This window comes from Perognathus longimembris, chromosome 2, assembly GCF_023159225.1.
Source record: "Perognathus longimembris pacificus isolate PPM17 chromosome 2, ASM2315922v1, whole genome shotgun sequence".
Classification (NCBI taxonomy): Eukaryota; Metazoa; Chordata; class Mammalia; order Rodentia; family Heteromyidae; genus Perognathus; species Perognathus longimembris.
In genome coordinates, this window is record NC_063162.1 from 105,667,445 (window position 1) to 105,693,770 (window position 26,326).

The 26,326-nt window shown below is 35.8% G+C and overlaps 1 protein-coding gene across 2 annotated transcripts in view; it reads left to right on the forward strand.

Moving 5' to 3' along the window:
• Ptpn12 (protein tyrosine phosphatase non-receptor type 12) overlaps positions 1 to 26,326 on the forward strand; it is a 64,262-nt gene that overhangs the window by 31,823 nt on the left and 6,113 nt on the right. For both annotated transcript variants that reach the window (XM_048339880.1, XM_048339879.1), the window contains exons 4-13: positions 627 to 722; positions 2,694 to 2,732; positions 7,281 to 7,352; positions 9,557 to 9,616; positions 10,948 to 11,090; positions 14,212 to 14,278; positions 16,386 to 16,463; positions 16,554 to 16,652; positions 19,756 to 19,841; positions 21,602 to 22,569. In XM_048339880.1, the coding sequence (XP_048195837.1) occupies positions 627 to 722; positions 2,694 to 2,732; positions 7,281 to 7,352; positions 9,557 to 9,616; positions 10,948 to 11,090; positions 14,212 to 14,278; positions 16,386 to 16,463; positions 16,554 to 16,652; positions 19,756 to 19,841; positions 21,602 to 22,569 (1,708 nt within the window). The remainder of the gene's footprint in view (positions 1 to 626; positions 723 to 2,693; positions 2,733 to 7,280; positions 7,353 to 9,556; positions 9,617 to 10,947; positions 11,091 to 14,211; positions 14,279 to 16,385; positions 16,464 to 16,553; positions 16,653 to 19,755; positions 19,842 to 21,601; positions 22,570 to 26,326) is intronic.

Below are 26,326 nucleotides of genomic sequence, written 5' to 3' on the forward strand. Positions count from 1 at the left end.
ACTTTTTTTCTCATCAGTTGTCAGGCATCCTTTTGGTCAAGACTGGTGCTCCCACTTTGAGTCACAGCTCCACTTCTGGTTTTTTGGATGATTAATTGGAAATAAGTCTCGTGGGGACTTTACTGCCTGGGTTGGCTTTGAACTGTTATCTTCATATCTGAGGCTCTTGAGTAGCTAGGATCACAGGCATGGCCACCAGCACCTGGCTAAATGAACTTTTAAGTTGAATTAACTGAAATGACCATGGAAGAAACCAGCTGATGAGATAATTTTAGTACTGAGTTTACAGTTGAGTCATGTTTTCTATTACTACTACAGATAGCTTTGCCTATTAAGAATTAAGGCTTTAGTTTTTAATTCTTAGGTAAATAATTTTTAGTAAATAGGGAATGGTTTTTAATGATCAGTGTCTTTATAGCCTAATAAATATATAAAAGTAGCAATGGGTACCAGAAAGCTGAAATGAATTGGATATTTTTACCATATTGTTATGAACTATAAAGAAAACGTATTTTGAAATCTTTTTAGTATAAAAATTATTACTAATTTTGAAACCTTAAAATTTTGGTTGTGAATTTTTTTTTGATAATGATAATAAATGTGAAATTTACCTTTAATCATCCTAGGGTGTCTATGGGCCAAAAGCATATGTGGCAACCCAAGGACCTTTAGCGAATACCGTGATAGATTTTTGGAGGATGATATGGGAATACAATGTTGTAGTAAGTAATTTATGTTTTATAATTCATTTGAATATACAATGTTTTACTAATTGAATAATGAGAATTTTATTTAGTCACAATGGTATGTTTGATTATAATTAACACTTAGGGAAAAAACACTAATTTCCAGAATGTGTCTAATATTTTCACAAAATTAGTCTAAATATTTTAGAAGAATATGGTAATAGTTTAAATCTTGTTCCTGGTCAGTAACTTAATAAAACAGCTACCATAATTTAAAAGGGCAAGAAACAATTAAGGCTTTCATAGATAAATAATATGCTTTGAATATAAAGTGTAAGTGAAACTGTAGGACTTGCTTCTCACTCCCACCCTTAACTAAAGCTCACTCAGGAACATATCAGGCAATTGGCATTCTGTTTCTTCTTCCTTTTTGAGGTGAAGGAAAACAGTGTTCCATTAGGTTTGGAAGCAGGGGAATATGAGTTAGTAGGATGACTGCACCTGTGTATCAGCCTTGAATACAAAAACATTTGCTTGGTGGTTGTTAGGTAGTTTGAATATAGAAATCCAGCAGTGAGGAGCTCACATTGGTCTTTTATGAGCATTGTAGTAGGATTTTTCTATGGGATTAAAATGATTCTAAGGCATTGGCACCCTCTATTATCACTTTGAAAGTTAGAGTGGAGGAGGGAATTTGGTCTCTGGAGCTTTTTTTTTTTTTTTGGTCATGGGTTGTAGGGCTTGAACTCAGGACCTGGGTACTGTCCCTGTTTTTCTTTGCTCCTGGCTAGCCCTTTACTGATTTGAGCCACAGTTCTCCTTCTGGTTTTTAGGTGGTTAATTGGAGATATGAGTCTCCATGGCCTGTCTTACCTGGGCTGGCTTTGAACTATGATCCTCAGATCTCAGCTTCCTGTGGAACTAGGATTACAGATGTCAGTCACCAGTAAATGAGATTTAAAGCAAGAATAAACTAGATGGTGATCAGATCTTAATATCTTGACAATATTTTGATTTTCATAGGTGTGTATGCATTTGTAAAAAGGTAGGATGTTTCCTTAAGATTTAGATACTTCATTAATATAAAATTTACCTCAAGAAGAAAGTACCATAAACAATATAAATAAAAATTACTGAGCTCTAGGTAATGATATGCATGTTGAGGCAGTTAAGGAGAGATTATGCGGATTTCTGCAATTTAAAATGTACTTTTAAAAAAAGGCTCAGTAAAGAAGTAACTATAAAAACAATCACAGTGAAATATTAACAATAGGCTTTAGTTTATTCCTTTATGCTATTTGCTATAAAAGTTCAACTTTTCTCCAGATTTTAAGGTTTCCACTGTAGAATGTCAAGGCACCAGGGCATTGGTGGCTCACGCCTATCCTAACAAGTCAGGTGGCCGAGATCTGAGGCTCTCCCCACTCAAAGCCCTCAAGATAGGAAAGTGTGTGTGCCTCTTTCCTCTCCCAATTAACCACTCAAAAATGAGAAGTGGTAGAGCACTTACCCTTGAGCATAAAAGCTCAGGGACAGCGCACAGGCCCTGAGTTCAAGCCCATGACTTGCCAAAAACAACTTTTTTTTTTTCATGCCGGTACTGGGGCCTGAACTCTGGGTGTCAGTGTTTTTGCTCAAGACTGGCTCTCTCACTTGAGCTACTTCTCCATTTCCTGCTTTTTACTGGTTAATTGGAGATAAGAGACTAAAGCTTTGTCTGAACCACTGTCATCAGATATCAGCCTCCCGAGTAGCTGGGATTGCAAGCTTGCTTCAACCTTTAATTTTATTAAATTTGATTAATTTGTTTTGGTTTATAGGGGCTTTTATTTGCAAGATACCATTTTGATAGTTTCTTTAAATCATACTTTTAATATTAAAGGGGTTTTCATATAGAGGCCAAATGGACTTGGCCTTAAAGAGTAGTTCTAAAAGTTAGCATTTTGTTTAGAAAGTAAAATTGTGTTTTAACAGGTATGTCCTTTATTCCTACATCTCCCTTTTTAGATCATTGTAATGGCCTGTCGAGAATTTGAGATGGGAAGGGTATGTATACCTATTCATACTTATATTTCTAGGGATTGATGTTTCTGATCTTTCATTATTTCATTATAGTCTGAGCCCAAATGATCGTAGGGTATTCACTTCTTTTTTTGTGTGTGTGTTCTATTTCTACTTTTATTTGATAGAAGTAACATAGTCTCTCATGCATATAAACTTTTTTCTTTTTTTACAGTTCCAAATATATTTAATGACAAACTTTATAATTGTGTATTAGTAGTCTTCAAATATTTCATGATAGTGAAAGTATAACATAGGCTAAAGAGGTAGTTTATTTAAATGTACTAGTAAAGTCAAACACATGAGCATGTGTTAAATTAATTTTGATTATCAACAATTTGTAGCTTGAATGTTTTGGTTAATCCCTTTGCAAATAACACTGTCTCTTTTTATTTGTATTATTTTTTTGTTGTTGTTATTTTGTTTTTTGCCATTCGTGGAGCTTGAACTCAAGGCCTGAGCACTGTCCCTAGCTTCTTTTTGCTCAAGGTTACCACTCTGCCATTTGAGCCACAGCACCACTTCTGGCTTTTTCCATATATGTGGTCCTGAGGAATTGAACCCAGGGCTTCTTGTATACAAGGCAAGCACTCTACCACTAGGCCATATTCCCAGCCCTGTTTGCACTATCTTAAAGAAGGACATTTTCTTCTTACTTTTTAGCTTGATTTGGTTTGGTTTAGTTATGGCAGTGCTGGGAATCAAACCCCAGATTAAGTGTTCTTACTCCTGGGCCTTGTCCCCTTGCCTTGAGTTTTGTAATTGATGTGATTTATGAGTAAAATTAGTTTCAGACTTATGAAGCACCATTTCTGAAGTTCTCATCATAGGAAATGGTAATACATTTACAATAATAGTGCTTAAGTAATTAACTTTGAACTCTTCTAAATGTGACTAGTCAAATTTAAGGAACAAATTTTGTGGTAACTTTATTTGATGTTTCCTTGTAATAATATGATTTGTCAGTAAACCAGTAATATTGTTAAATAATGGTATTTGGAAATTGAAATTGCAGTCATGTAATATTCTTTTTTTTTTTTTTCCCCCTGGGGCTTGAACTCTGGGCCTAGGCTTTGTTTCTCAGCTTCTTTTGTTCAAGGTGAACTCTGTACCACTCGAGCCACAGCACCACTTCAGGCTTTTTTGAGTAGTTTATTGGAGAGAAGAGTCTCCTGGACTTTTCTGCTTGGGCTGTTTTTGAACTGGGATCCTCAGATCTCAGCCTCCTGAGAGTAGTTTCATGTAACATTCTTTTTTTTTTTTTTTTTTTTGCCAGTCCGGACCTTGGACTCAGGGCCTGAGCACTGTCCCTGGCTTCTTTTTGCTCAAGGCTAGCACTCTGCCACTTGAGCCACAGCACCACTTCTGGCCATTTTCTATATATGTGGTGCTGGGGAATCGAACCCAGGGCTTCATGTATACGAGACAAGCGCTCTTGCCACTAGGCCATATTCCCAGCCCTCATGTAACATTCTTAAGTTACTATTATGATTTAGAATTTCTCTTCTTAGTCTATTAATGAGATCACATCATGTATCAGCAGTGATAGTGTTTGATGATATGTCAATGGTAGAGTCCGTGGCTACCATGCACAAGGCCCTGGGTTTGATCCTTACCACTGACACTAAAAGTAATAATAGCCCAAAAGTTAAATTTATTGGAAATGTTTGGAGCTAGAATTGTTTTAGATTTTGATATTATGGGTACACTGCACCCAGTTTAGCCTCCTTACTCTAAAATTTGTAATTCTCCAAACTAACATTATGCTAATTTTCACACTTTGGAACATTTCACATTTCAGGTTTTTGGATTAGAGATTCTTAGCCTGTAGTAGATTCTTTTTTTTTTTTTTTTTTTTTGGCCAGTCCTGGGCCTTGGACTCAGGGCCTGAGCACTGTCCCTGGCTTCTTCCCGCTCAAGGCTAGCACTCTGCCACTTGAGCCACAGCGCCGCTTCTGGCCGTTTTTCTGTATATGTGGTGCTGGGGAATCGAACCTAGGGCCTCGTGTATCCAAGGCAGGCACTCTTGCCACTAGGCTATATCCCCAGCCCCATAGATTCTTAACCTATAGTAGACTGAAATGAGTTAGGACCTATGAATTTATTGAGTATTTTGACTTTGATCTTGACCTAGAATGTGAACTAATAGAATGAATGTAGAAAAGGAATCCAAGCAACCTATCATTTATGAGCGTTTTGACCAACATAGTTTTTTCTTTTTTCTTTCTTTCTTTTTTTAACATTAACTGCTACCAGTTTGTTTTTGTATTGGAAGTGGGACTTGAACTCAGGTCCTTGAGTTCTTCCTTGGCTGGCTGGCTTGCTCATGGCTCTGAATCTTACCTCAAGCCTAGCATATGTTGGTTAATTGATAATGGAGTCTTTGCAGACTTTTCTCCTCCAGTTGGCTTAGATTCACCATTTTACAGGTCTCAGCCTCCTGAGTAGCTATGATTATAGTTATGAACTAGTAGTACTCAGCCAATTGTTACTAGCTTTGTACCTGAAGTATAAAAACCATTGTAATCACTAGATACTATTCATCTAAATGTAAGACGTGTCATTCATAATACCTTTCATTTCTTACCTAAACTTTACTTTTTTGGGGGGGGGGAGGCAGTCCTAGGGCTTGAACTCAGGGCCTGGGCACTCTCCCTGAGGCCCTTTTTGTGCAAGGCTAGCAGTCTACCACTTGAGCCACAGCTCCACTTTGGGCTTTTTCTGTTTGTGTAGTAGTGAAGAATTGAAATCAGGGCTTCATACATGCTGGGCAAGCACTACCACTAAGCCACATTCCCAGCCCTCTTACCTAAATTTTCTATATCTTGTTTTCTGTTTTGTTTCATGATACTAAAATTATTAAACAGAAGACAAAAATATAGAAAGTATAAACAACAATTTTTCAAAATACTGTAATTTTATTATTTTCTGTAAGCCTCTATTTAATGGCTTGGGGATTACCTATAGTTTTAAGTGTCACATCAGATAGTTCTACTTTGTTGTCCTATGGGCAATAGCATCAGCTTAAAAATTGTTCACGCTAGTTTATAGGAAATTATATTCTGGTTTTGGGACCGAGCATTTACAAATTCATGAACTACAGTTAGATAGGAACAAAAAGTTCTGGTGTGACTATAAATAACAATGCTTTTCCATATATTTCAAAAATCTAAGTATTTAAATGAATAGATACCTTTAATCTGATTTAAACAATATATAATGTATGTATGCATTGAAACATGATTTTAACCATCATATTTCAGTACATGGTTATATTTTTGTTTTTAATCTCAACTAAAATATAAATTTAAAAGAAAAATTATTTATGGTACATTTTTCCACTGTCAAAACATTTATTTTAACTAGCTGGCCAATGACAGGGTTTCATTCAGTTTATGGGGATCTTGATTTTGAAAATTTTTATCATTTCTTAGCAACTGAATTATTTGTATTTTCTGTAACATTTGTGCCTTCATTTAACGTAGTTTCTAAAATGGTAGGAGTTAATATTAGAAACCAGTGAATATTTGAATATTCTATTTCTATGCCAGCTACAGGATACATAGGAAGATTTTTCCCTTATATCTGCCCTTTTCAAAACTAGTAAGACTATCCAAAAATAAACAATAGAATTTGAGGGGAGGGCTCAAGTGGTACAAATGCCTGCATAGCGGGGCTGGGAATATGGCCTAGTGGCAAGAGTGCTTGCCTCGTACACAGGAAGCCCTGGGTTCGAATCCTCAGCACCACATATTTAGAAAATGGCCAGAAGTGGTGCTGTGGCTCAAGTGGCAGAGTGCTATCCATGAGCAAAAAAACCAAACCAAAAAAAAAAACAAGCCAAGGACAGTGCTCAGGCCCTGAATTCAAGGCCCAGGACTGGCAAAAATAAAAATAAATGCCCGCACAGCAAGCAAACAACTCTGAATTCAGAACTTCAGATGCTGTAAAAAATAAAATCTTGCCTGCAAGCTGTTTATACTGAAAGAAAGGATCTTTATCTTCCAGACTTTGGGGAGTGGGGGCGGGCGGGAGCTTGAATTAGGGCATGGGTGCTGTCTCAGAGCTTTTTTACTCAAAGCTAGTGCTCTGCCTCTTGATCTGTAGCTCCACTTCTGGCTTTTTGGTGATGAATTAGATATGAATCACATGAACTTTCCTGCCTGGGCTGGTTTTGAACCTCAAACCTAAAAATCTTACCCTCCTGAGTCACTAAGATTAGAGGCACAAGATACCAGTTTGAAAAAGTTTTTTCTTTTCTAAAGGAAAATCTCTGATCTTCTCTGTAGATTAGGCAAGTAGCAACAAACATTTTACACATTAACGTTAATAAAGTCTTTATGAATAATCTGGGATGCACACAGGATTTTTTACCTTTTAGAAAAGTTGGGCTGTCACTCCTCCCAGTTTCTTTCCTGCTCATGTCCGTTTTTCTGTTTTGAGGAAGAAGTAGCAGGCTAAAACCCTAGGATACAAAATGTTTGTAAAAGTTTGAAACAAAACCCTGTCATATAATTACTTTTTTTTCCACAGAAAAAATGTGAGCGCTATTGGCCTTTGTGTGGAGAAGACCCTATAACATTTGCACCATTTAAAATTTCTTGTGTAAGTACCTATTTTTATATACCTTAGTCAGAAAACTGGCATACTAGACTGATGAATAGTTAAATTATACTATAATATGAACCCAGGTTGACAAAAGCCAAATATTCCATGTAAGTCTGCATGCAGTTCTAACAAATAATAATAATGTTGGTTTTATATGACTTTTAAATTTAAAGTAACCTTTGGAATGACCTTTATACAAGTATAATTTCCTTATAGCTTGTGTTAATTTTGTGTTAGTTTGTAATTTTGTTTCTACTTAAGAGCAAATGGAGTAACTGTGCTTTGAATGACTTGGAAATTAGTAAAAAATATTCATTTTATATCAGATAAATGGTAAAGGCCCTTCATAACTGACGTGGAGTCAATCAAGTAAACCTCTCACATCTATATTACCCTCCTAAAAATGTTACTATGATCATGTCACCCCTCTAAAAATATTACAATCATGTTTATAAACGTAAGCTTGAGAACTGTCATCTTGTAAGTAAAAAATTGATGTTTTTTGGCAAACCGTTTGATACAAAACCTAAAGTAAATAATTTGCTACTTACTGATCTCTGTAAATGAGTTAATTTCAAGTTCACAGCAGAAATATGAGAAAACGAACTTAAAAACAAGAAATATTAAGAAAAATGAATAGGCAGAAAAATGTGAGCTAAAACTAGAAAAATTTTTTATGTGACATGTAATATATTTCTTGAAGGAATTAATATCTTATTAGCTCAACTTAAAGAAACATAATTTAGCAAACATGAAAATTAAGTAATGCACTTATGTTAGGGTGTATGTTTGTGTCTGTGGAGAAAGAGATTGTTTATAATATAGACCTGGTTTATGAAATTATGGAGTTGACAAATTAAAATCTGCAGAGTAGAAGGGATCTAGAAGAGTCAGTGCTTCATTTATGGTCCAAAGGCCAGCACCCTGGAGACCTAGAAGGAGGGAGATGATGTTAACTTGTAGTCTGAAAACAGTCATTTGTAGCACCAAGAAGAACTGATGGTACAAATAGAGGTAATTTGCTGGTAAATTCTCCTGCTTTGGGGAGAACTGGTCATTTTGTTCCATTTAGACCTTCAACTGATTTGACGATACCCATCTGCTATGGAGGACAATCTGCTTTATTTAAAGTCACCATTTTAAATATTGTCTGGGAACATCCAGAATAATGTTTAACTGAGTAACTTAGGCACTCTGTGGCTTACCCAGATTGACATTTAAAATTGACTTCTCAGAATTATATTCCCCTTATCACAATTGCTTTTGACTTCTTTTTCTGTAGTTAAGTAAAATATGATTTCTGTGATTTTACTTGTCATTAGAGAATTCACGAATTCCATAATTTGGGGGTTGGAGCTAGCTTCTCAGAGATAAAACATTTGCCTACTATGTTCATGGCTCTGGATTTGTTCCATAGCAAGAACAACTTAGATAATTTGTACTTCAACTTCTAAATTCCTTAGGTTTGTAAATAAAATTTAGTGTTCTCTAGGTTGACATAGAAATTGACTCCAGGTGTGCAGTCACATCATTGAGTTCTTCTTGCAGGTGGCTTTGTGCCTTCTCCAACCAGGACTTGTGTACTATAGACACTTAGCTAAACACTGTGTCTTGGCCAAGCAGGTCCCAGCACCATTAATCTCCAACTGGCTCTGTGGGTTGAGTCTTAAGAAAAATCCTTTTTTATAGACTGCCTTGTAATTTTTAGCTACCTGTAATGATAAAAAGGGAGCATTAACCTATTTTGAATCATATCTAGTAGATGCAATGACTGATATAAAACCATCATATGCAGGGGCTGGGGATATAGCCTAGCGGCAAGAGTGCCTGCCTCGGATACACGAGGCCCTAGGTTCAATTCCCCAGTACCACATATACAAAAAAAACGGCCAGAAGCGGCGCTGTGGCTCACGTGGCAGCGGGAAGAAGCCAGGGACAGTGCTCAGGCCCTGAGTCCAAGGCCCAGGACTGGCCAAAAAAAAAAAAAACAAACAAAACCATCATATGCAAAACCCAAATATTTGGAAGTGTATTTGTAACTTGTATCATTCATACGCTGTTGTAATTTTTAAAGAGCTTATATAAACAAATATAATTATTGGGCACATCCAGAATTTTAAATGTTAATTTTAGACTAGGGACCTAAAGTATTTTGTTTTTGTGTTTTGTTTTCACTGACTCACAGATGTTTCTATTTTTAGGAAGATGAACAAGCAAGAACAGATTACTTCATTAGGACACTGTTACTTGAATTTCAAAATGTAAGTAGTTTCATTACAGATAATCTTAAGAATAGTTTTCAGTGGACTTTTTTTCTTTGAGACAAGTTCTCGCTATATTACCTAGGTTGGCAACAAACAAAAGATCCTCCTGCCACAGGCTATTATATCCTGCAGTTTTCAAAGAGAAAATATATAAGTAGTAAACATCTTAATTTTATACTCACACTAAATAATGAAGAAACTCAAGTGTGCCATTTTTACTCAATTTCTTGAGCTTTTTTTTTCAAAGTAATATAATTTTTAGGTTGTAGCAACGTTTCCTAAATCATTAACTTAGTATTTGTGAGATTATAATGCTTTCTTTACTGAACTTTTCCTCAGCTACAGTAAGGAAATCCTACCATTATTTACATGATTATTACTCATTTTTACTTGTTTACTCCCTCCCTGTCCCTGGCAGGACAGGGACAGAACTCATAGCCTCACACTGGCTTAGGTAGATGCTCTCTGTCTTTTGAGCCATGCCTTTAATCATTTTTTATTTATTTTTCAGATAGAAACAAGTAGCTGTTAAAATGTTAAATTTTATTTTTTTTATATTTGTAATTATTTATTGTGCTGGTACTGAGGTTTTTTTTTTTTGATTTTTGTTTTTTATTGGCCAGTCCTGGGGCTTAGACTCAGGGCCTGAGCACTGTCCCTGGCTTCTTTTTTTTTTTTTTTTTTTTTTTTTTTTTTTGCTCAAGGCTAGCACTCTGCCACTTCAGCCACAGCACCACTTCTGGCCGTTTTCTGTATATGTGGTGCTGGGGAATTGAACCCAGGGCCTCATGTATACGAGGCAAGCACTCTTGTCACTAGGCCATATCCCCAGCCCCGTTAAATTTTTTTTAAAAAAAGATCTTAGTATTATTCTTAAAATTCGTACATATGTTATCCAAGCTGTACTGTACTTCAAGACCCACTGATGTACAAGTTCTTTCTCAATTTAGTACTCTTGTTTGTCTTCTAACTAGCGTGAATTATAGCTAAATGTTATGGTGTATTACTCATTCATGTAATCATGTGGGTAAAACAGACATGGACTATAATTGTTGGATTCCATCCTAAATTTGTCACTTCCTGTAAAACGTTAAACAAGTTATTTAATCTTTCTGTCTTAATTTTTTTTACACATAAAATGAACTTTCAACACTGCCTTCTTCATAGAAATTAAATTATTACATATGAAACCATTAGCATCAGCATACATGTGGTAGTCAGTTTACTTGATTTTGTAAGGTGATACCTTAGAGTTGATAAAGAGATAAAAGTATTAAATTTTGCAGATAAATTTTTATATAATTATTAAATTTTTGTTTTCTTTGAAGGAATCTCGTAGGCTCTATCAGTTTCATTATGTGAATTGGCCAGACCATGATGTTCCTTCATCATTTGATTCTATTCTGGACATGATAAGCTTAATGAGGAAATACCAAGAACATGAAGATGTGCCTATTTGTATTCATTGCAGGTACAAAAGAATTTTCCAGATGTACAAATATAGAACTTTAAGTTTGATATTAAATAAGGCTTTATTTCTATTTATTTATTACGATGATGGTGGTGGTGAACCTTTCCTATCTTTATTATAATATCCTTGAGAATGAGGGTTTACAGATTGATATAACCTAATTTGATCATAGATTTATTTAAGTGGAACATTAAAACATAGAATCATGTATTTGAAAATGCTATTTACTTGGTTGAAAGCTGTAGTGCATATTCTTTACACCAATTAATGCTTCATAGATACACATCATATTCTTAAAATCAGTGTAGTGATATTCTCTGTATTAATTTTTTTGGGGGGGGGGCCAGTCCTGGGCCTTGGACTCAGGGCCTGAGCACTGTCCCTGGCTTCTTCCCGCTCAAGGCTAGCACTCCGCCACTTGAGCCACAGCGCCGCTTCTGGCCGTTTTCTGTGTATGTGGTGCTGGGGAATTGAACCCAGGGCCTCATGTATACGAGGCAGGCACTCTTGCCACTAGGCTATATCCCCAGCCCCTGTATTAATTTTTTTAAAGTGCAAGTAGAAACAATTTTATGCTAGAGTTCTTAAGAACCAAACATGATTTTGTGAACAGATTACTATTCTTCCTGAAGGAGGTTAAAGCTTAGAGGATAAAAACAAATTATGAATTTTTCAAATCAATTTTCCTGATAAATGACATGGAATTTTCATAACTAATATGATTGACATGAGACTTTCTTTAAATAAATATACACACATCCATAGAGTTTTAAATAATGTCATTAATTTCAAGACTTTTTTTTTTTTGGCCAGTCCTAGGCCGTGAACTCAGGGCCTGAGCACTGTCCCTGGCTTTTTTGCTCAAGGCTAGCACTGCCACTTGAGCCACAGCGCCACTTCCGGCCATTTTCTGTATATGTGGTGCTGAGGAATCGAACCCAGGGCCTCATGTATACGAGGCAAGCACTCTTGCCACTAGGCCATATTCCTAGCCCTTCAAGACATATTTTATGTACATAAATGATTTATAAGGAGCCATTGGTGGCAAGATACCTATTTCAGAACTGGTCCAATATGGAGTACAATGTATGTCCTAGAACTGATTTTTGAAAATATAACACTTCAGTGTTTTCCATTGCTCAGAAACAAAAGTGTCCATGTGTGCACTTATGCCACGTGTGTACATCATGAAGTTATTTTATAGCTACTGAAATCTTAAAGTAGAGCAGGAAGCTTATTCTTGTATTAAGATAAATAATTTATAAAATTATTGTTACACATTATCCCAGCAGCCTTTTTAGTTTTGATTTGTCTATTTTATTTCATAGAAATATTTTCATTTGTTAATGTTTACAGCTCAGTTACTTTTGTAAAAGTTTGTCATTCAGCATGTAAGAAATAGAACTTTCTCAACTTGTTTGCTCAGCTGGCACTCCTTGAGTCACACCTCCATTATAGCTTTTTGGTATTTACTCTTGAGATAGAGTCTTGTAGACTTTGCTGCTTGGGTTTACTTTGAATCTCAGTTGTCCAGATCTTATCTCCTAAAGGTGTGAGCTGCCAGCATCCAGCATCATTCTTGTTTTTCTGTGACAAGATTGTGCTCACTGTGTAGTGTAGGTTGACCTTAAACTCAAGATCCTCCTGCCTTTTGCCTTCTAGGTGCTGGGATTACAGGCACGTGGTCTGTTTGCAATGCCTATTAATAATAAAAGAGCTCTCTTTCATCTGTAGTCACTTTGTGACTTACTGATGAAGATGTGATGATCTACTAACAGTATGGTTTATGAAAACAAAATTAGTTCAGTAGTTAATTCAGTGGTTTGACCCATTTAATGACCAATTAATAACTAGTTCACTGGTTTAAAAGGAAAACTATTACACAATTAAAAGATAAACTACTTTGACTTGACTTTTTCCTAAGCTATTTGAAATTATTTCCTGATCTGTGTTTACCAGTGAATGTAGTTCCTAAGTGTTTTAACAGAAATACTTTCTATTTTTAAAGAATTGGCCATTTTATGACTTAGAAAACATACCCACAAAAGGAAAGAACTACTAGTTTGCTAGTTTCTCTAATTATAACGTGTGGGTGTGTAAAGAATTTTTCCACTAGACATTAGTGGCTCACACCTATATTCCTAGCTACTCTGGAGGCTGAGATCTAAGTGTCATGGTTTGAAGCCAGCTGGGACAAATTAGTCCCCGTGAGACTCTTATTTCCTATTAACGGGACGTGGAACTGTGGCCTAAAATGTTAAGAGTGCTAGCCTTGAGCAAATGAACTTACAGACAACGCCCAGGCCCTGAGTTCAAGCCCCATGCATGACCAACCAAAAAATTTTACAATGTTTTCCCTATATAATGTAATAATGTAATTTTTTTAAAAAAGAACAAAACATTCTCTACATCCCATTAGTAGTTCTTTAGGAACAGAAGTATTGCTTTTAAAATAGTGTAGAATTCATACAAGTAGTACTCAGACTGTAGTTTGAGAACCCGCTGATCTACAGTATCTTTCTCAGTTTTTTGAGTTTTTTTTCTTGTTGATGTGGTACTAAGGAATCAAACCCAGAGCTTCATGCATGCTAAGCAAGCACTCTACCACTAAGTCTACATTCCCAGCTCTCTTGCTTAGTTTAATGCACTTTATTTGTCTTCTAATTTTGCTGTCTTTTTTCCACTCTTTTATGAAGTCACTGCTGGTCCTCAGATCAGATTCTAGGCTGTACTCTGTCTTTCCTACCTGATGCAGATGGAAATGATTGCGTTTCCTTTTATTGAAAACAAAAGCGCATTCTTTAACCTATTTTGTCTCTGTTGGGTGTTGTTAGTTAGACAGGAATTTCTGAGGTAGAATTAGACTTCCAAAGCAAAGGCTTACATATAGTGGGGATTCTCTTGTCCTTAGAAGTTTCTTAAATAAAATTTTAAAAGATAGAAATGTTAACAATGAGAGTGGTGCCATGGACACATTTTAATTTGTATTTTATTTTCTAAATAAGTAGAATTTTATCTAATTTTTAAATTTATGCTTTTAAATGTTATTATGTCCATTCATATTTACTTCTTAGTTCTTTTGTTAGAAAAATCAATTTTTTCTCAAACTTTGTGTCCTTAGTGCAGGCTGTGGAAGAACAGGGGCCATTTGTGCAATAGATTATACATGGAATTTACTGAAAGCTGGGGTAAGAATAGTTTTTATGTATAGTATATGTACTTTATTGATTGTGATTTTTAATTTTGTTTTATTTGAAATAAATAGTATACATTTTGTTATATATTTTCAGCATTTTCTCATATAAAAAATAAAAATAATGAAAATTTTAAGTAATAGTGATAATAAAGATATTGAAAAAATATAAAGGTTATGTATTGCCTTGAGAATGTGTAGTAGAAAAAAAAGAATGTTGTCTGGGTGAATGAATTCCTATATAAAACAAAGAATCCTATATATCTACTTTTCCAGACAGAATTTGCATTGCCTCTTAAACTCTTGTGAAAATATATTCAGTAAATATATATTATATTCAGTAAATATAGTTATAGTTGGTATGAGTTTGTCCATCTGTGTCATATGTACTGTGTCCATATATACAGTATAGCTCCTTGTTCATTTAGATCCTTGTTTGCTTTTTTCATCCCTTTATTTTTTCTATGTCCATACCATTATTTCATCATTTTTTATCTTTGTTAGTACTTGTTTTAAACAATTCCTTAGAAACCCTGATATTTCTCAAATCTGGTTATTTTTAATACTGAAATGAAAATTTTAAGTGAAAAAATTTAAATTTCTATCATTTTAATATAATAATGGACAAAGAAACATTCCTGTATTTTGGCAGTATTGAGGATTGAACTCAGGTCCTCCTGCTTGCTTAGGCATGCATTCTGCCGTTGGAGCTAAACCTTTACCTTCCTTTTTGCCTTGGTTATTTTCAAAATAGGGTCTCACTTTTTACCCCAGCTGGCCCTAGCTACCTTTGACTGTCCTGCTTGGTTCTCCCCAAGTAGCTGGGAATAATCAGGACATGCCACTGTGTCCAGTATTGAGTGAGATGAAATCTTGGTAAACTTTATGCTAGGACTGGGCTCAAACCTAGATCCTTTGATCTCCACTTCCTAACTAGCTATGACTGTAGGCTTTTGCTGTTGCTTAAGAAGCATGAAAATTGTTGCCAACAAATGAAATTTGAAAAATTTGTAGGATTGCAATGCTTAAGGGTTTTTTTTTTTTGTTGCCAGTTCTGGGGCTTGGACTCAAGGCCTGAGCACTGTCCCTTGCTTCTTTTTGCTCAAGATTAACTGAGCCAGGCTGGGGATATGGCCTAGTGGCAAGAGTGCTTGCCTGGTATACATGAGGCTCTGGGTTCAATTCCCCAGCACCACATATACAGAAAACGGCCAGAAGTGGCGCTGTGGCTCAAGTGGCAGAGTGCTAGCCTTGAGCACAAAGAAGCCAGGGACAGTGCTCAGGCCCTGAGTCCAAGCCCCAGGGCTGGCTAAAAAAAAAAAAAAAAAAAAAAGATTAACTGAGCCATAGTGCCACTTCCGGTGCTAAAGAATCGAACACAGGGCTTCATGCATGCAAGGCAAGCACCCTACTGCCAAGCTATATTCCCAGCCCCTGCTTGAGATGTTTTAGGAGTTGTACATTTTTTTAAAACTGTAGTCTCCATTTTTTTGAATTTGGCTTAATGTCAATATAATCTTAGTCATTGGGTGTCATAAACCTGAGAATGAACCTGTGAGATCAGTATTTTGCCGAATGTTTCAGGTAGTCTTTTACATACCCAGTCCAGGAGACAGTGTCCTGTAGAGGTAGAGTAAGTTCAGTCTTTTATTATATCTACACTTTGGGTTCACAAGTAACCTCATCTTCTCTTAGAGCCTTCTTTCTCTTTTTAATCCTTGGCTTTTTTTCCTATCAAACTCAGTTCTCTAAAGAAACTACAGATTCAATGTCATGCTTGTGTATATTTCATTTACTTTAATGAAGTAACCTCTTTTAATACGAAGCTGTACCCACTAGGATTTATCACAGTCTCTATCTCCACTATTCTGTTACCATGCTTTGGCTAGATTTTTATTTGTTCACTCATCCAGCACTGCAGCTTGACTATTAAGGATGTGGGCTAGTTTTGTGTCTACAATGCCATATGTAGTATCTCAGTAAGTGTTTCCAGTTACCCAGCATGTATCTTAAGGTCTATGAGAAGTTGATGAGTATTTTACTGTTTTCAGTTGTCTAAAGTTACATGTATATATATATAACTTTTTAATTCTTTATTTTAGAAAATACCAGAGGAATTTAATGTATTTAATTTAATACAAGAAATGAGAACACAAAGGCATTCTGCAGTACAAACAAAGGTATAGTTGTTGGTTTCACTTTATAAACTATTTTTTTGCCTTCTTGTTCATTTTAAGTCTTCCCTTGTTTAACACTTATCTCCCAAATAGGAGCAGTATGAGCTTGTTCATCGAGCCATTGCCCAACTGTTTGAAAAACAGTTACAACTATATGAAATTCATGGAACCCAGAAAATTGCTGATGGAGTAGTGAGTATTATGTGCTTGCTTTAGCAAATTTCTACTTTTTACCAAGATGTAATATTTAACATTTCAATTGTCTTGTGTTTTATCCAGGGTACTAATACTTACGATAGTTACTATTTTTATGTAACCTAGATTTTATTAGCTCACTTCTCCCTTCTGTTTAATTCTATTTCAGTTTTATTTTGTTCTCGCCATTGTTCTGTGTCATTTTAACCCTAGTATTCTTATTGAATATTCATTTTTTTTTTGGCCAGTCCTGGGGCTTGGATTCAGGGCCTGAGCACTGTCTCTGGCTTCTTTTTATTCAAGGCTAGCACTCTGCCACTTGAGCCACAGCGCCACTTCTGGCCATTTTCTGTATATGTGGTGATGGGGAATTGAACCCAGGGCCTCATGTATACGAGGCAAGCACTCTACCACTAAGCCCCATTCCCAGCCCCTGAATATTTAAATTCTCGACCCCCCAAAAATTCTTAATTCTCTTTATATTCTCATCTCCACTTCAGTTTTCTTAACTAATTCTCATTTCTTTTTTTTTTTTTTTTAGTACAATTACTTTGTGCTTAAATGCACTGTTTTTGGAGGGAGAACTTCTTTACATCCCTATCGTTTAATGTATGATACATTGAGAAAATGAGCTACAAAAACTTAAAACTATTACTTTTTCCTGTTGGATGGCTTTGTCAGTTTTCCAGAACATATGCTTTTTTTTTTTTTTTTAAATTCTTGGTATTCCATATGAGAGATGCCAAATTTGTTAAGGTAGCCTTAATACTGATCCATGAGTTTTAGGAATTCTATGTACATCCTGTATTAACAAAGTGACAAGCTGGGGTTTTAAGGATTTTTATGTGAGCTTTCTTACTCCTCTTTTAATGTAAGAATCACTACATGTAGGTGTTGCAGATTACCATCTTTATTTTTCCATTTAGTTTAATTAATCCTGTTATATAACCTGTTTTAATTTAGCCAAATATAGTATTGTGTAAAGTAGAATTCTAGTTTATCCTTCTGCCTAATATTATCTAAATAAAATAAAGCATCTGGTATTACAAAAAGTAAGGCAACTTTTTTGTGTGTGTGTGCCAGTCCTAGGCTTTATTTTATTCCCTAAATTGAAAATTAATTTCAAAATGATTTTTATGTTTTCTTTATGTACTAGTGAAAAATAACCATTACAAACCTTTACATTTTTAAACATAGAGAAAAATTATTTTAATATTCTTAAAACATTCACTATATATAATCTCCAAAAATTATCTGTTAAATATTATATTACTCATCTATATTTTCCTGTTACTCTTGACTTATGGAATGAGTTGGTCTTTTTTTACAAGCGTAAAATCAGACCATACTAGAATTACAGTTTTGTTGTATACTTGTTTATATAAAACAGGCCACAGAACTAAAATGACTAAGGAACACAAATAAAAAAGTAATTTTTTGGATGAGATCGTGCTATGAGATGAGAAATAATGAAGAAACACTCTATTAATAGTAAATAAGTGCTTACTTAAAACCCACTTATCTTTACTAGTAGATTTAAAAGTTTAAAATATATGCACCTGTATAATTTAACAGTAGGGATACAGTGTACTGAATGTATCATTCGGTTCATCATTTGTTTTTGCTATTCAAATTTATAGATAATAAAAACAGAAGATTTAAAGGTAAACACTATTATGAGTGAGAGTAGTCATTTGGCATGACACTTATTAACTAATGCTAAAAATTACCCAGTTTTATGTTTGAAACAGCCCAACAAAAGCAGCTCCATGTGGTTCACCTTACTTATTGAATCTACTTAATATAAATGTGTATGCTTTTATATAAAAATTAGTGAGTGTTAGACTACTCTTACATAATTAATGGAAATAATACATTAATAGCTTCAAGGACCTTTAATAATGGAAAGAGTTCTAATATTCTCAGGATCTAAAATTGATTGGCTCAGCATATTAGAATTTTATACTTATTATCTATATGTAATAGTAATAGTACTCCATGTTTATTCTCAAGAAATCCTTGATTTGGGTAGTAAACGTGCATATTTCTGCAACAGATAGTTCCATTGTAGTAGATGGCTTTAAGGGTGAAAATTTTTAGTTTTATGACATAACTCTGTTGATCTGTTTGTTAGATGTGTAAAACTCTTCTAATTCATCCAGAAAAGAACCACTGGGAATGTGGCTTAGTGGTAGAGTGCTTGCCTAGCATGCATTAAGCCCTGGGTTCAATTCCTTAGCACTACATAAACAGAAAAAGCCAAAAAAGTAGTGCTGTGGCTCAAGTGGTAGAATGTTCAGGTACAGTTCCCAGGTACTGAGGTCAAGCCCCAGACACCCCTCCCCCTCAGGGTACACCAGGTAATGAGGTCGAGCCCCAGGCACTCCCCCCTACCCCCCAAAAAAACACACACACAACAAAACCAAACAACAACAAAAAACACACACAAGGGCATTAACAGTTATTAGTAATATCTAAAACTGGTTGATAAGATGAAGGATATAAGTTCTATTTTGTTGGCTTTTTTGCTATATTCACATAGAATGAATGTTTCATGTAGTACTAATACTGGGGCTAAGGGTGAAGCCTTTTTTTTTTTTCTTACCATTCTTGGTGCTTGAACTCAGGCCCTGAGCACTGTCCCTGGCTTTACATTTGCCCAAGGTTAGCACACAACCACTTGAGCCACAGCACCACTTCTGGCCTTTTCTGTATATGTGGTGCTGAAGAATCGAACCCAGGGCTTCATGCATGCTAGGCAAGCACTCTACTGCTAAGCCACATTCCCAGCCCCGCCGTCTTGTTTCATATTTCTTTAGAAATCTTTTTTTTGACAGTAGCATTTGAAATATATGACGTGGGCTGGAATGTAGCTCAGTGGCACAGTGCTTGCCTAGCAAGTGCAAAGTCCTATCCCCAGTACTAAAAAAAGAGAGAGAAAAAAGCACAATCTTTCAGCAGTTGGTAAGTATTCTGTTTATTCATTTAAATTTCTCCTGCTATTTTGTCTTCAGGGCTAAAAGACAAACAATTTAGTTGAAATATGAGGAAGGAAATTTCCTTCTCCTAATTTTGATGAAACTTTTTTTGTTCTTGACAGAATGAAACTATGACTGAAAACTTGGCTAGCTCCATAGATGCTGAAAAACAAGATTCTCCTCCTCCAAAACCACCAAGGACTCGCAGGTATTCTGAATCTTAGAACATTTTCTTTGGAAATATTTCATCTTATTAATTTAATTAAAATCAAAAGTTCATGGGGCTGGGAATGTGGCTTAGTGGTAGTGTTGGCTTAGCATGTATGAAGCCCTGGGTATGATTCCTCAGTACCACATAAACAGAAAAAGTGGGAAGTGGTGCTGTGGCTCAATTGATAGAATGATGATGGCCTTGAGTAAAAAAAGCTCAGGGATACTGCCCAGGTCCCAACTCGGGATTGGCAAAAAAAAAAAAAAGTTTCTGAGTTTTAGAAAAATTAGTTTTTAAGTTACTTTAAAAAGTTTAATATTTTTTATTTCAGATGTATAATGTCTATGGCAATTGATTTTTACTGTGATACAGTTTTATTTATTTTAGAACAAAATGTTATAAGCCAGGCACTGGTGGCTCATGATTGTAATCCTAGTTACTTAGATGGCTAAGACCTGAGGAACAGCCTTGAGTGAAAAAGTGCAGGGACAACACTCAGGTTAACAGTTGAAGCCCCAGGATTGGCACAAGGAAAAAGAAAAAAAGACTAACAAAGAAATAATCAGAATTTCAAAACTCTACATTACTGCTAATTTAGAATTTCATAACATGGAAACATTTAATACCTTTGCATAGTGGTATATACTGGTAATCCTTAGAAGCTGAGTCACGAGGACTGAGTTCAAGACCAGCCTATGCACTTTAGTAAGATCCTGTCTCAAAAAGAAAACCAAAGAAGTGGGACTGGAAATATGGCCTAGAATGCTTGCCTTTTATATATAAAGCCCTGTGTTTGATTACTCGGCACCACATATTTGGAAAAAGCCAGAAGTGGCACTGTGGCTCAAATGGTAGATTGCTAGCCTTGAGCAAAAAGAAGCCAGGGACAGTGAGTTCAAGCCCCCCAGAGTAGCAAAAAAAAAAAAAAAAAAGCAACAAAAACACAAAGAAGTCTGCCTTGTATATAATGCTTAAGAAGGAAAAAATGTAAGTTCCCCCCCAAAAAAAGACTGTGTACCTGGAAAGATCAAGATGAAGCCTAGGAAACACGAAAGTCTGAAATTGGGGTTCTGTGGTAGCTTAGAGTACTAGGGGGTTCCACCTTGCAGCAAGAAAATGAATATAGCTAAGAGGGATGTCTGTGTAATGAGTTATTTGGTGTGTTTGACCTATCTATCATTAGGGAAAAACAAGGAGTTAAAAACGGAAAGAAATGTTGTCACAGGTTTGAAATATTATCTGTAGTCATAAGATTGAACTTAACTGAAAATTATAATTAAGAAATCGTCCAGGATGGTGGTATGCACCTGTTAATCCCAGCCACTGGGAAGCACAGGTGAGAGAGGACCACCATCTGAGACTAGACCCAAGCAAAACTAGAGAATCTTATCTGAAAATAAAGCAAAAGAGTAAGCCTAGAGTATGGCTCAAGTGGTTTGTTCCTTGCTTACCAGGTATGATCCATGAGTTCAAACTCCAGCACTCCTAAAGTAAAAGTGTCTTGGAAAGATCAGGAAATAATAGTGTAAATATTTTGTAATATTGAGGTAAGTCTTAGAAGCAGCTGTGAAAAAGTTAAAAGTTAAATTCCTCTGACTAGGGAGGATAGTAAGAGGGAACGGTTTTTATTAAGTTTTGTATTATATGACTTTTCAAAGTTTTATGTAAGTGTCATATATCAACTTACTTTAAGGACACAGCCTTTTCTTTCTTTAAAGGATAGACATTCCTAAATACCTTTTGGTAATGTCTTTCAGTTGCCTTGTAGAAGGAGATGCTAAGGAAGAAATACTACAGCCACCAGAACCTCACCCAGTGCCACCCATCTTAACACCATCTCCTCCCTCAGCCTTTCCAACAGTCACCACTGTGTGGCAAGACAATGACAGATACCACCCAAAGCCAGTGTTGCACATGGTTTCATCAGAACAGTCAGCAGACCTCAACAGAAATTATAATAAGTCAACAGATGTTCCAGGAAAAAATGAACAAACTATTGAACAGACAGATAAAAAGCTGGAGCGAAATTTAAGTTTTGAGATTAAGAAGGTCCCTCTCCAGGAGGGACCAAAAAGTTTTGATGGGAACACACTCTTGAATAGAGGACATGCAATTAAAATCAAATCTGCTTCATCTTGTATGATCGATAAAATGTCTAAGCCACAGGAGTTAAGTTCAGGAGATGTAAAAGTTGATGATATTTCTGAGAATTCTTGTGTGGACTACATCTCAACACAGTCAGACAAGGCTTCTGCACTTTCAGAAGAATCACAGAATTCAGACACACCACCAAGGCCAGACCGCTTGCCTCTTGATAAAAAAGGACATGCAACATGGTCATTTCATGGAACAGAGCATGCCACACCCACAACTGATTCATCTGAAGGAAAATCCTCAGATACTCACTCTCAAACTATGAAAACTGTGAGTTTAACACCAAACTCTACAACAGAAGCTGAAATCCATGATCTTGTGGATCATCATAACAGTTCCCCTCTATTCAGTGCACCCCTTAGCTTTACTAATCCTCTTCACTCTGATGACTCGGACTCAGATGAAAGGACCTCTGATGGTGCTGTGACAAAGAAGAAAACTACTATTTCAACAGCAAGTGCCACAGTTTCTGCTGCCACTAGCACCGAAAGCATTTCTACGAGGAAAGTATTGCCTATGTCCATTGCTAGACACGATGTATCAGGAACCATACATTCAGGTGCTGAACAAGGTAATAATAGAGTGTCTACCATGTGACTATCACTGCCTGTGCCAGTCACTGTTCAAAGACTTCAGCTATGTAAATCCATTTTGCTTTACACCACACACTACAATCTACAAAAGAAGTTTGTTTTTCAGCTAACTTTAAAAATAAGCTTTTATTTATTGTTACTTTAATTTAATCACTGTATTAGTTTATTTTTTCAAAATACTTTTATTGTAATTAGCATATTCTTCTGTATTATAGCCTTTAGCACTTTGTCTTGATCAAAAATTTATTAGGCAAATTTGAAGTAATTTAGGCAAGATAAAATTGTTTAACACAAGTAACATAGAATGGCTTTGGATGAACATTTAATTTCTCTCTCAAGTGCTTATTTTAGTCATCTTTTTTGTTTCTTTAGCTATAAATTTTTTTTGCAGATACTTTTCAATAAAATTGCTTTCAATTTTGAGTTTAATCTAAGGGCCTTATTAGAAAGCACTCATTTGAATATGGCAGTTTAATTTATTTAGTAGTGATCAGGATATATAACTAGGTACCAAAGCTATTACCTGGTCGTTTCCTTAAGCAGTCTTAGTTTTTCAAAAATAACACATAAACTCATTATTTATTATTGGTTTATTTATTTCAAGATATGTCTACATATGTAATATAGAGTTGCCTGGAATTTCTGGTCCAGGCTCCCTAGTGCTGGAATTGCTCGTCTCTGGTATTCTGTAAATAATTAGTAAAGTAAACCCTAAAGTTGAGAGCAAACATAGAAATCTGAAATCTGTTTACTGATATATTGACTACAATGATCATTTAGTTGTCAGTGAACTGTGATAGTGACTCACACAGACTGATATAATTTATAAGTGCAGAAAAAATAAGTGCTATGAACTTGCACATTGATTTGTGTATTTCTGACCTATTATAGTAGTATGTGGGTTTTGTCTTAAGAATGTAGATAATAGAGTCAGTGAGAGTTTAAGCTAGTTTTTAAGTAGAATTTTTGATTCTATAATTTATTTGAAGGATATTCAGGTGATAATAGATGCCATAAGTATTACTTTACCAATTTGCTATAATTTTAAGTTGTTAATATTTTCTTCCTCAACTTCAGAATTTCAGCTACAAATGCCAACCTATAACTATACTAGAAAACGTGGACATTTTAACTTGGGCTTTTTGTTTCAGGCTGAAGCTGAGAGAGAGAGAGAGAGTGAGTGAGAGTGTGAGAGTGAGAGAGAGAGTGTGTGTTTTTAAGATAGACGCCAGTGGCTTATCCCTGTAAATGTAGCCACTCAAGAGGCTGAGAACTGAGGATCATGGTTCATAGCTAGCCTGGGTAGGCAAGTCTACAACTTTCAGCTGCAGATAAGCGCCAAAAAGCTGGAAGTGAAACTGTAACTCAAGTGGTAGAGCTAGCCTTGAGCCAAAAAAGCTTAAGGGAAGTGGTGCTGTGGCTCAAGTGGCAGAGTACTAGCTTTGAGCTGAAGAGCTCAGTAATAGCACCCAGGCCCAGAGTTCAAGCCCCATGACCAATAAAAACAAAACAAAACACAAAAGCTTAAGGACAGTGTCCAGGCCCTGAGTTTAAGCCCCAGGACCAGCACCAAAAACAAACAAAACATATGCATTAACTAGGAATAGAGTTCAGTAAGGACAGGAAAGATGTATGATATGATACACTTGTTAAAAGTTACTGCCACGGGCTGGGAATATGGCCTAGTGGCAAGAGTGCTTTTGCTTCCTATACATGAAGCCCTGGGTTTGATTCCCCAGCACCACATATATAGAAAAGACCAGAAGAGGCGCTGTGGCTCAAGTGGCAGAGTGTTAGCCTTGAGCAAAAAGAAGCCAGGGACAGTGCTCAGGCCCCTAGTCCAAGCCCAGAACTGGCAAAAAAAAAAAAAAAGTTACTGCCACATCACCAGCTGTGATAGTAGAAACAGTTCCTTAAAAGTAATCAAAATTGTGCAGGGATTGAATAAACACACTGCCATATGCTAGCTCACTTCTGTTCATGATTATTATTATTATTAGTTGTGTTTCAAAACAAAGATCACTGTAAAACTGCTTGCTAGTTTCCTTTCACTATACTCTGTCTATGCTACTGTTTTGATAACTGAAGATTTTCTTCTGTAAGTGTTCATGTTTAAAACCTAACTACTAGAAGTCCTTTTGTCCTTATTTTTTTTTTTAGAAAATAAGGCTGTTGCTGTGTAGTGTTGGTAGTCCTATTTTAATTGTTGCTAATCATTTATTTTATAGATTACTTTATATGTTATATAATAGTTTGCTTATATCCCTTATTATACATTATACATTGTTTAACCATTTACACAGAATGGGGGGGGGGGTCTCTTTTTTTCTGTGCCTGGGGCTTGAATTTGGTCTGGACACACTCTGTCCCTGACATTTTGTAAAATCAAGGTTGGTGCTCTGCCACTTGAGCCATAGCTCTACTTCCAGTTTGTTGTTTGGTGTTTTTTTTTGGTTGTGGGTCTGAGTGGGGGTTAGGTATTAGAGATAAGAGTCTTGAGGGCTTTCATGGCTAGGCTGGCTTTAATCCTTTACCCTCATATCTCAGATTCCTGAAGTAGCTAGGATAACAGACATGAGCCAAAGGCCCCTGAAGGGATTTTTCTTAGTGAATTAAACACAGTAATTTGATATTGATAACTAAAGTCACCTTTTGCATAATTTAGTACCTCACGACAAATCCTGGTTATGAATTCCCCTCTCATGCACACCCCAGGGCTTCATTCATGCCAAACTTAGGCCAAACTGCATGACTCAAGCCTCCAGGAAGATTTTTTCTTCAGAGTAAGTTTTGTAATGTAAGAAAGGCATCCCAGGTAGAAACATGCATTTGAGAAGCAAAGGGCCATGGTTAGAGAATGAAGTTCTTTATTGGTGAGAATTGTCATGATAGAGAAGGTAGTTTCTGAGATACCTTATAAATAAGTAGAAACATGTAGAATTACACTTCCTTCTTTATTCACATAAGTTATGAAATAATGCCACAGTTCATGTTTATGAGTCCTTTCCTTGGAACAGCAGTCTCTTGTGAGAGGTTAGTTACAAGAACAAATATGTTTGTATTGCCACTGCTGGATAAGGTAGATAGTTCTTCAGTGACAAGAGGTAATTCTAGCACTCTGAGTAAATGTGTCAGGTATTGAGCTAGAACTCAGCAGAACCCAAAGGGTGTATTTTCTTTTATCTCCTGTTGAATAAACACAAGAAAAGCAGCTGATACCTGCCTCAGTACTTCTTGAAAATTTACTTGATTTTCTGAGTGTGTGTATGTTTTAATACATAGTTTATCAGTTTTATGGCCAGACTATTTATTTTAAAAGAAGGAGAAGCCAGGTCCAGATAAACTAATACAGTTTTCTCACATTTCCTTTTTCTTATCCTATTCTCTATAGCCTAACAGTCCACACATACCATTGTCTGTTCACATTTTTTTTTTAACCAGCAGTAAAAGCTCAAAGATCTAATGTGTTTCTTTATCCCAAGTCATAAGGCTAACCTTATGTCAAAAAAGCTAATAACCTATGCCAAAAGCTAATTTCATTTCTCAAAAGTACAACCCTGTGTACTGTTGACAAGATTTTAGGCAATAAGTTAATGGTCATTAACATTTTAATAGCCATATTTTATGAACATTAGAAAAATAACTAGCACTTTATATATTCAGGTATGGTAGAAAAATGTGACCAAAGTACATGAATTAAAAATAAGTGACCAGGTGCCTGCAGCACACGGCTGC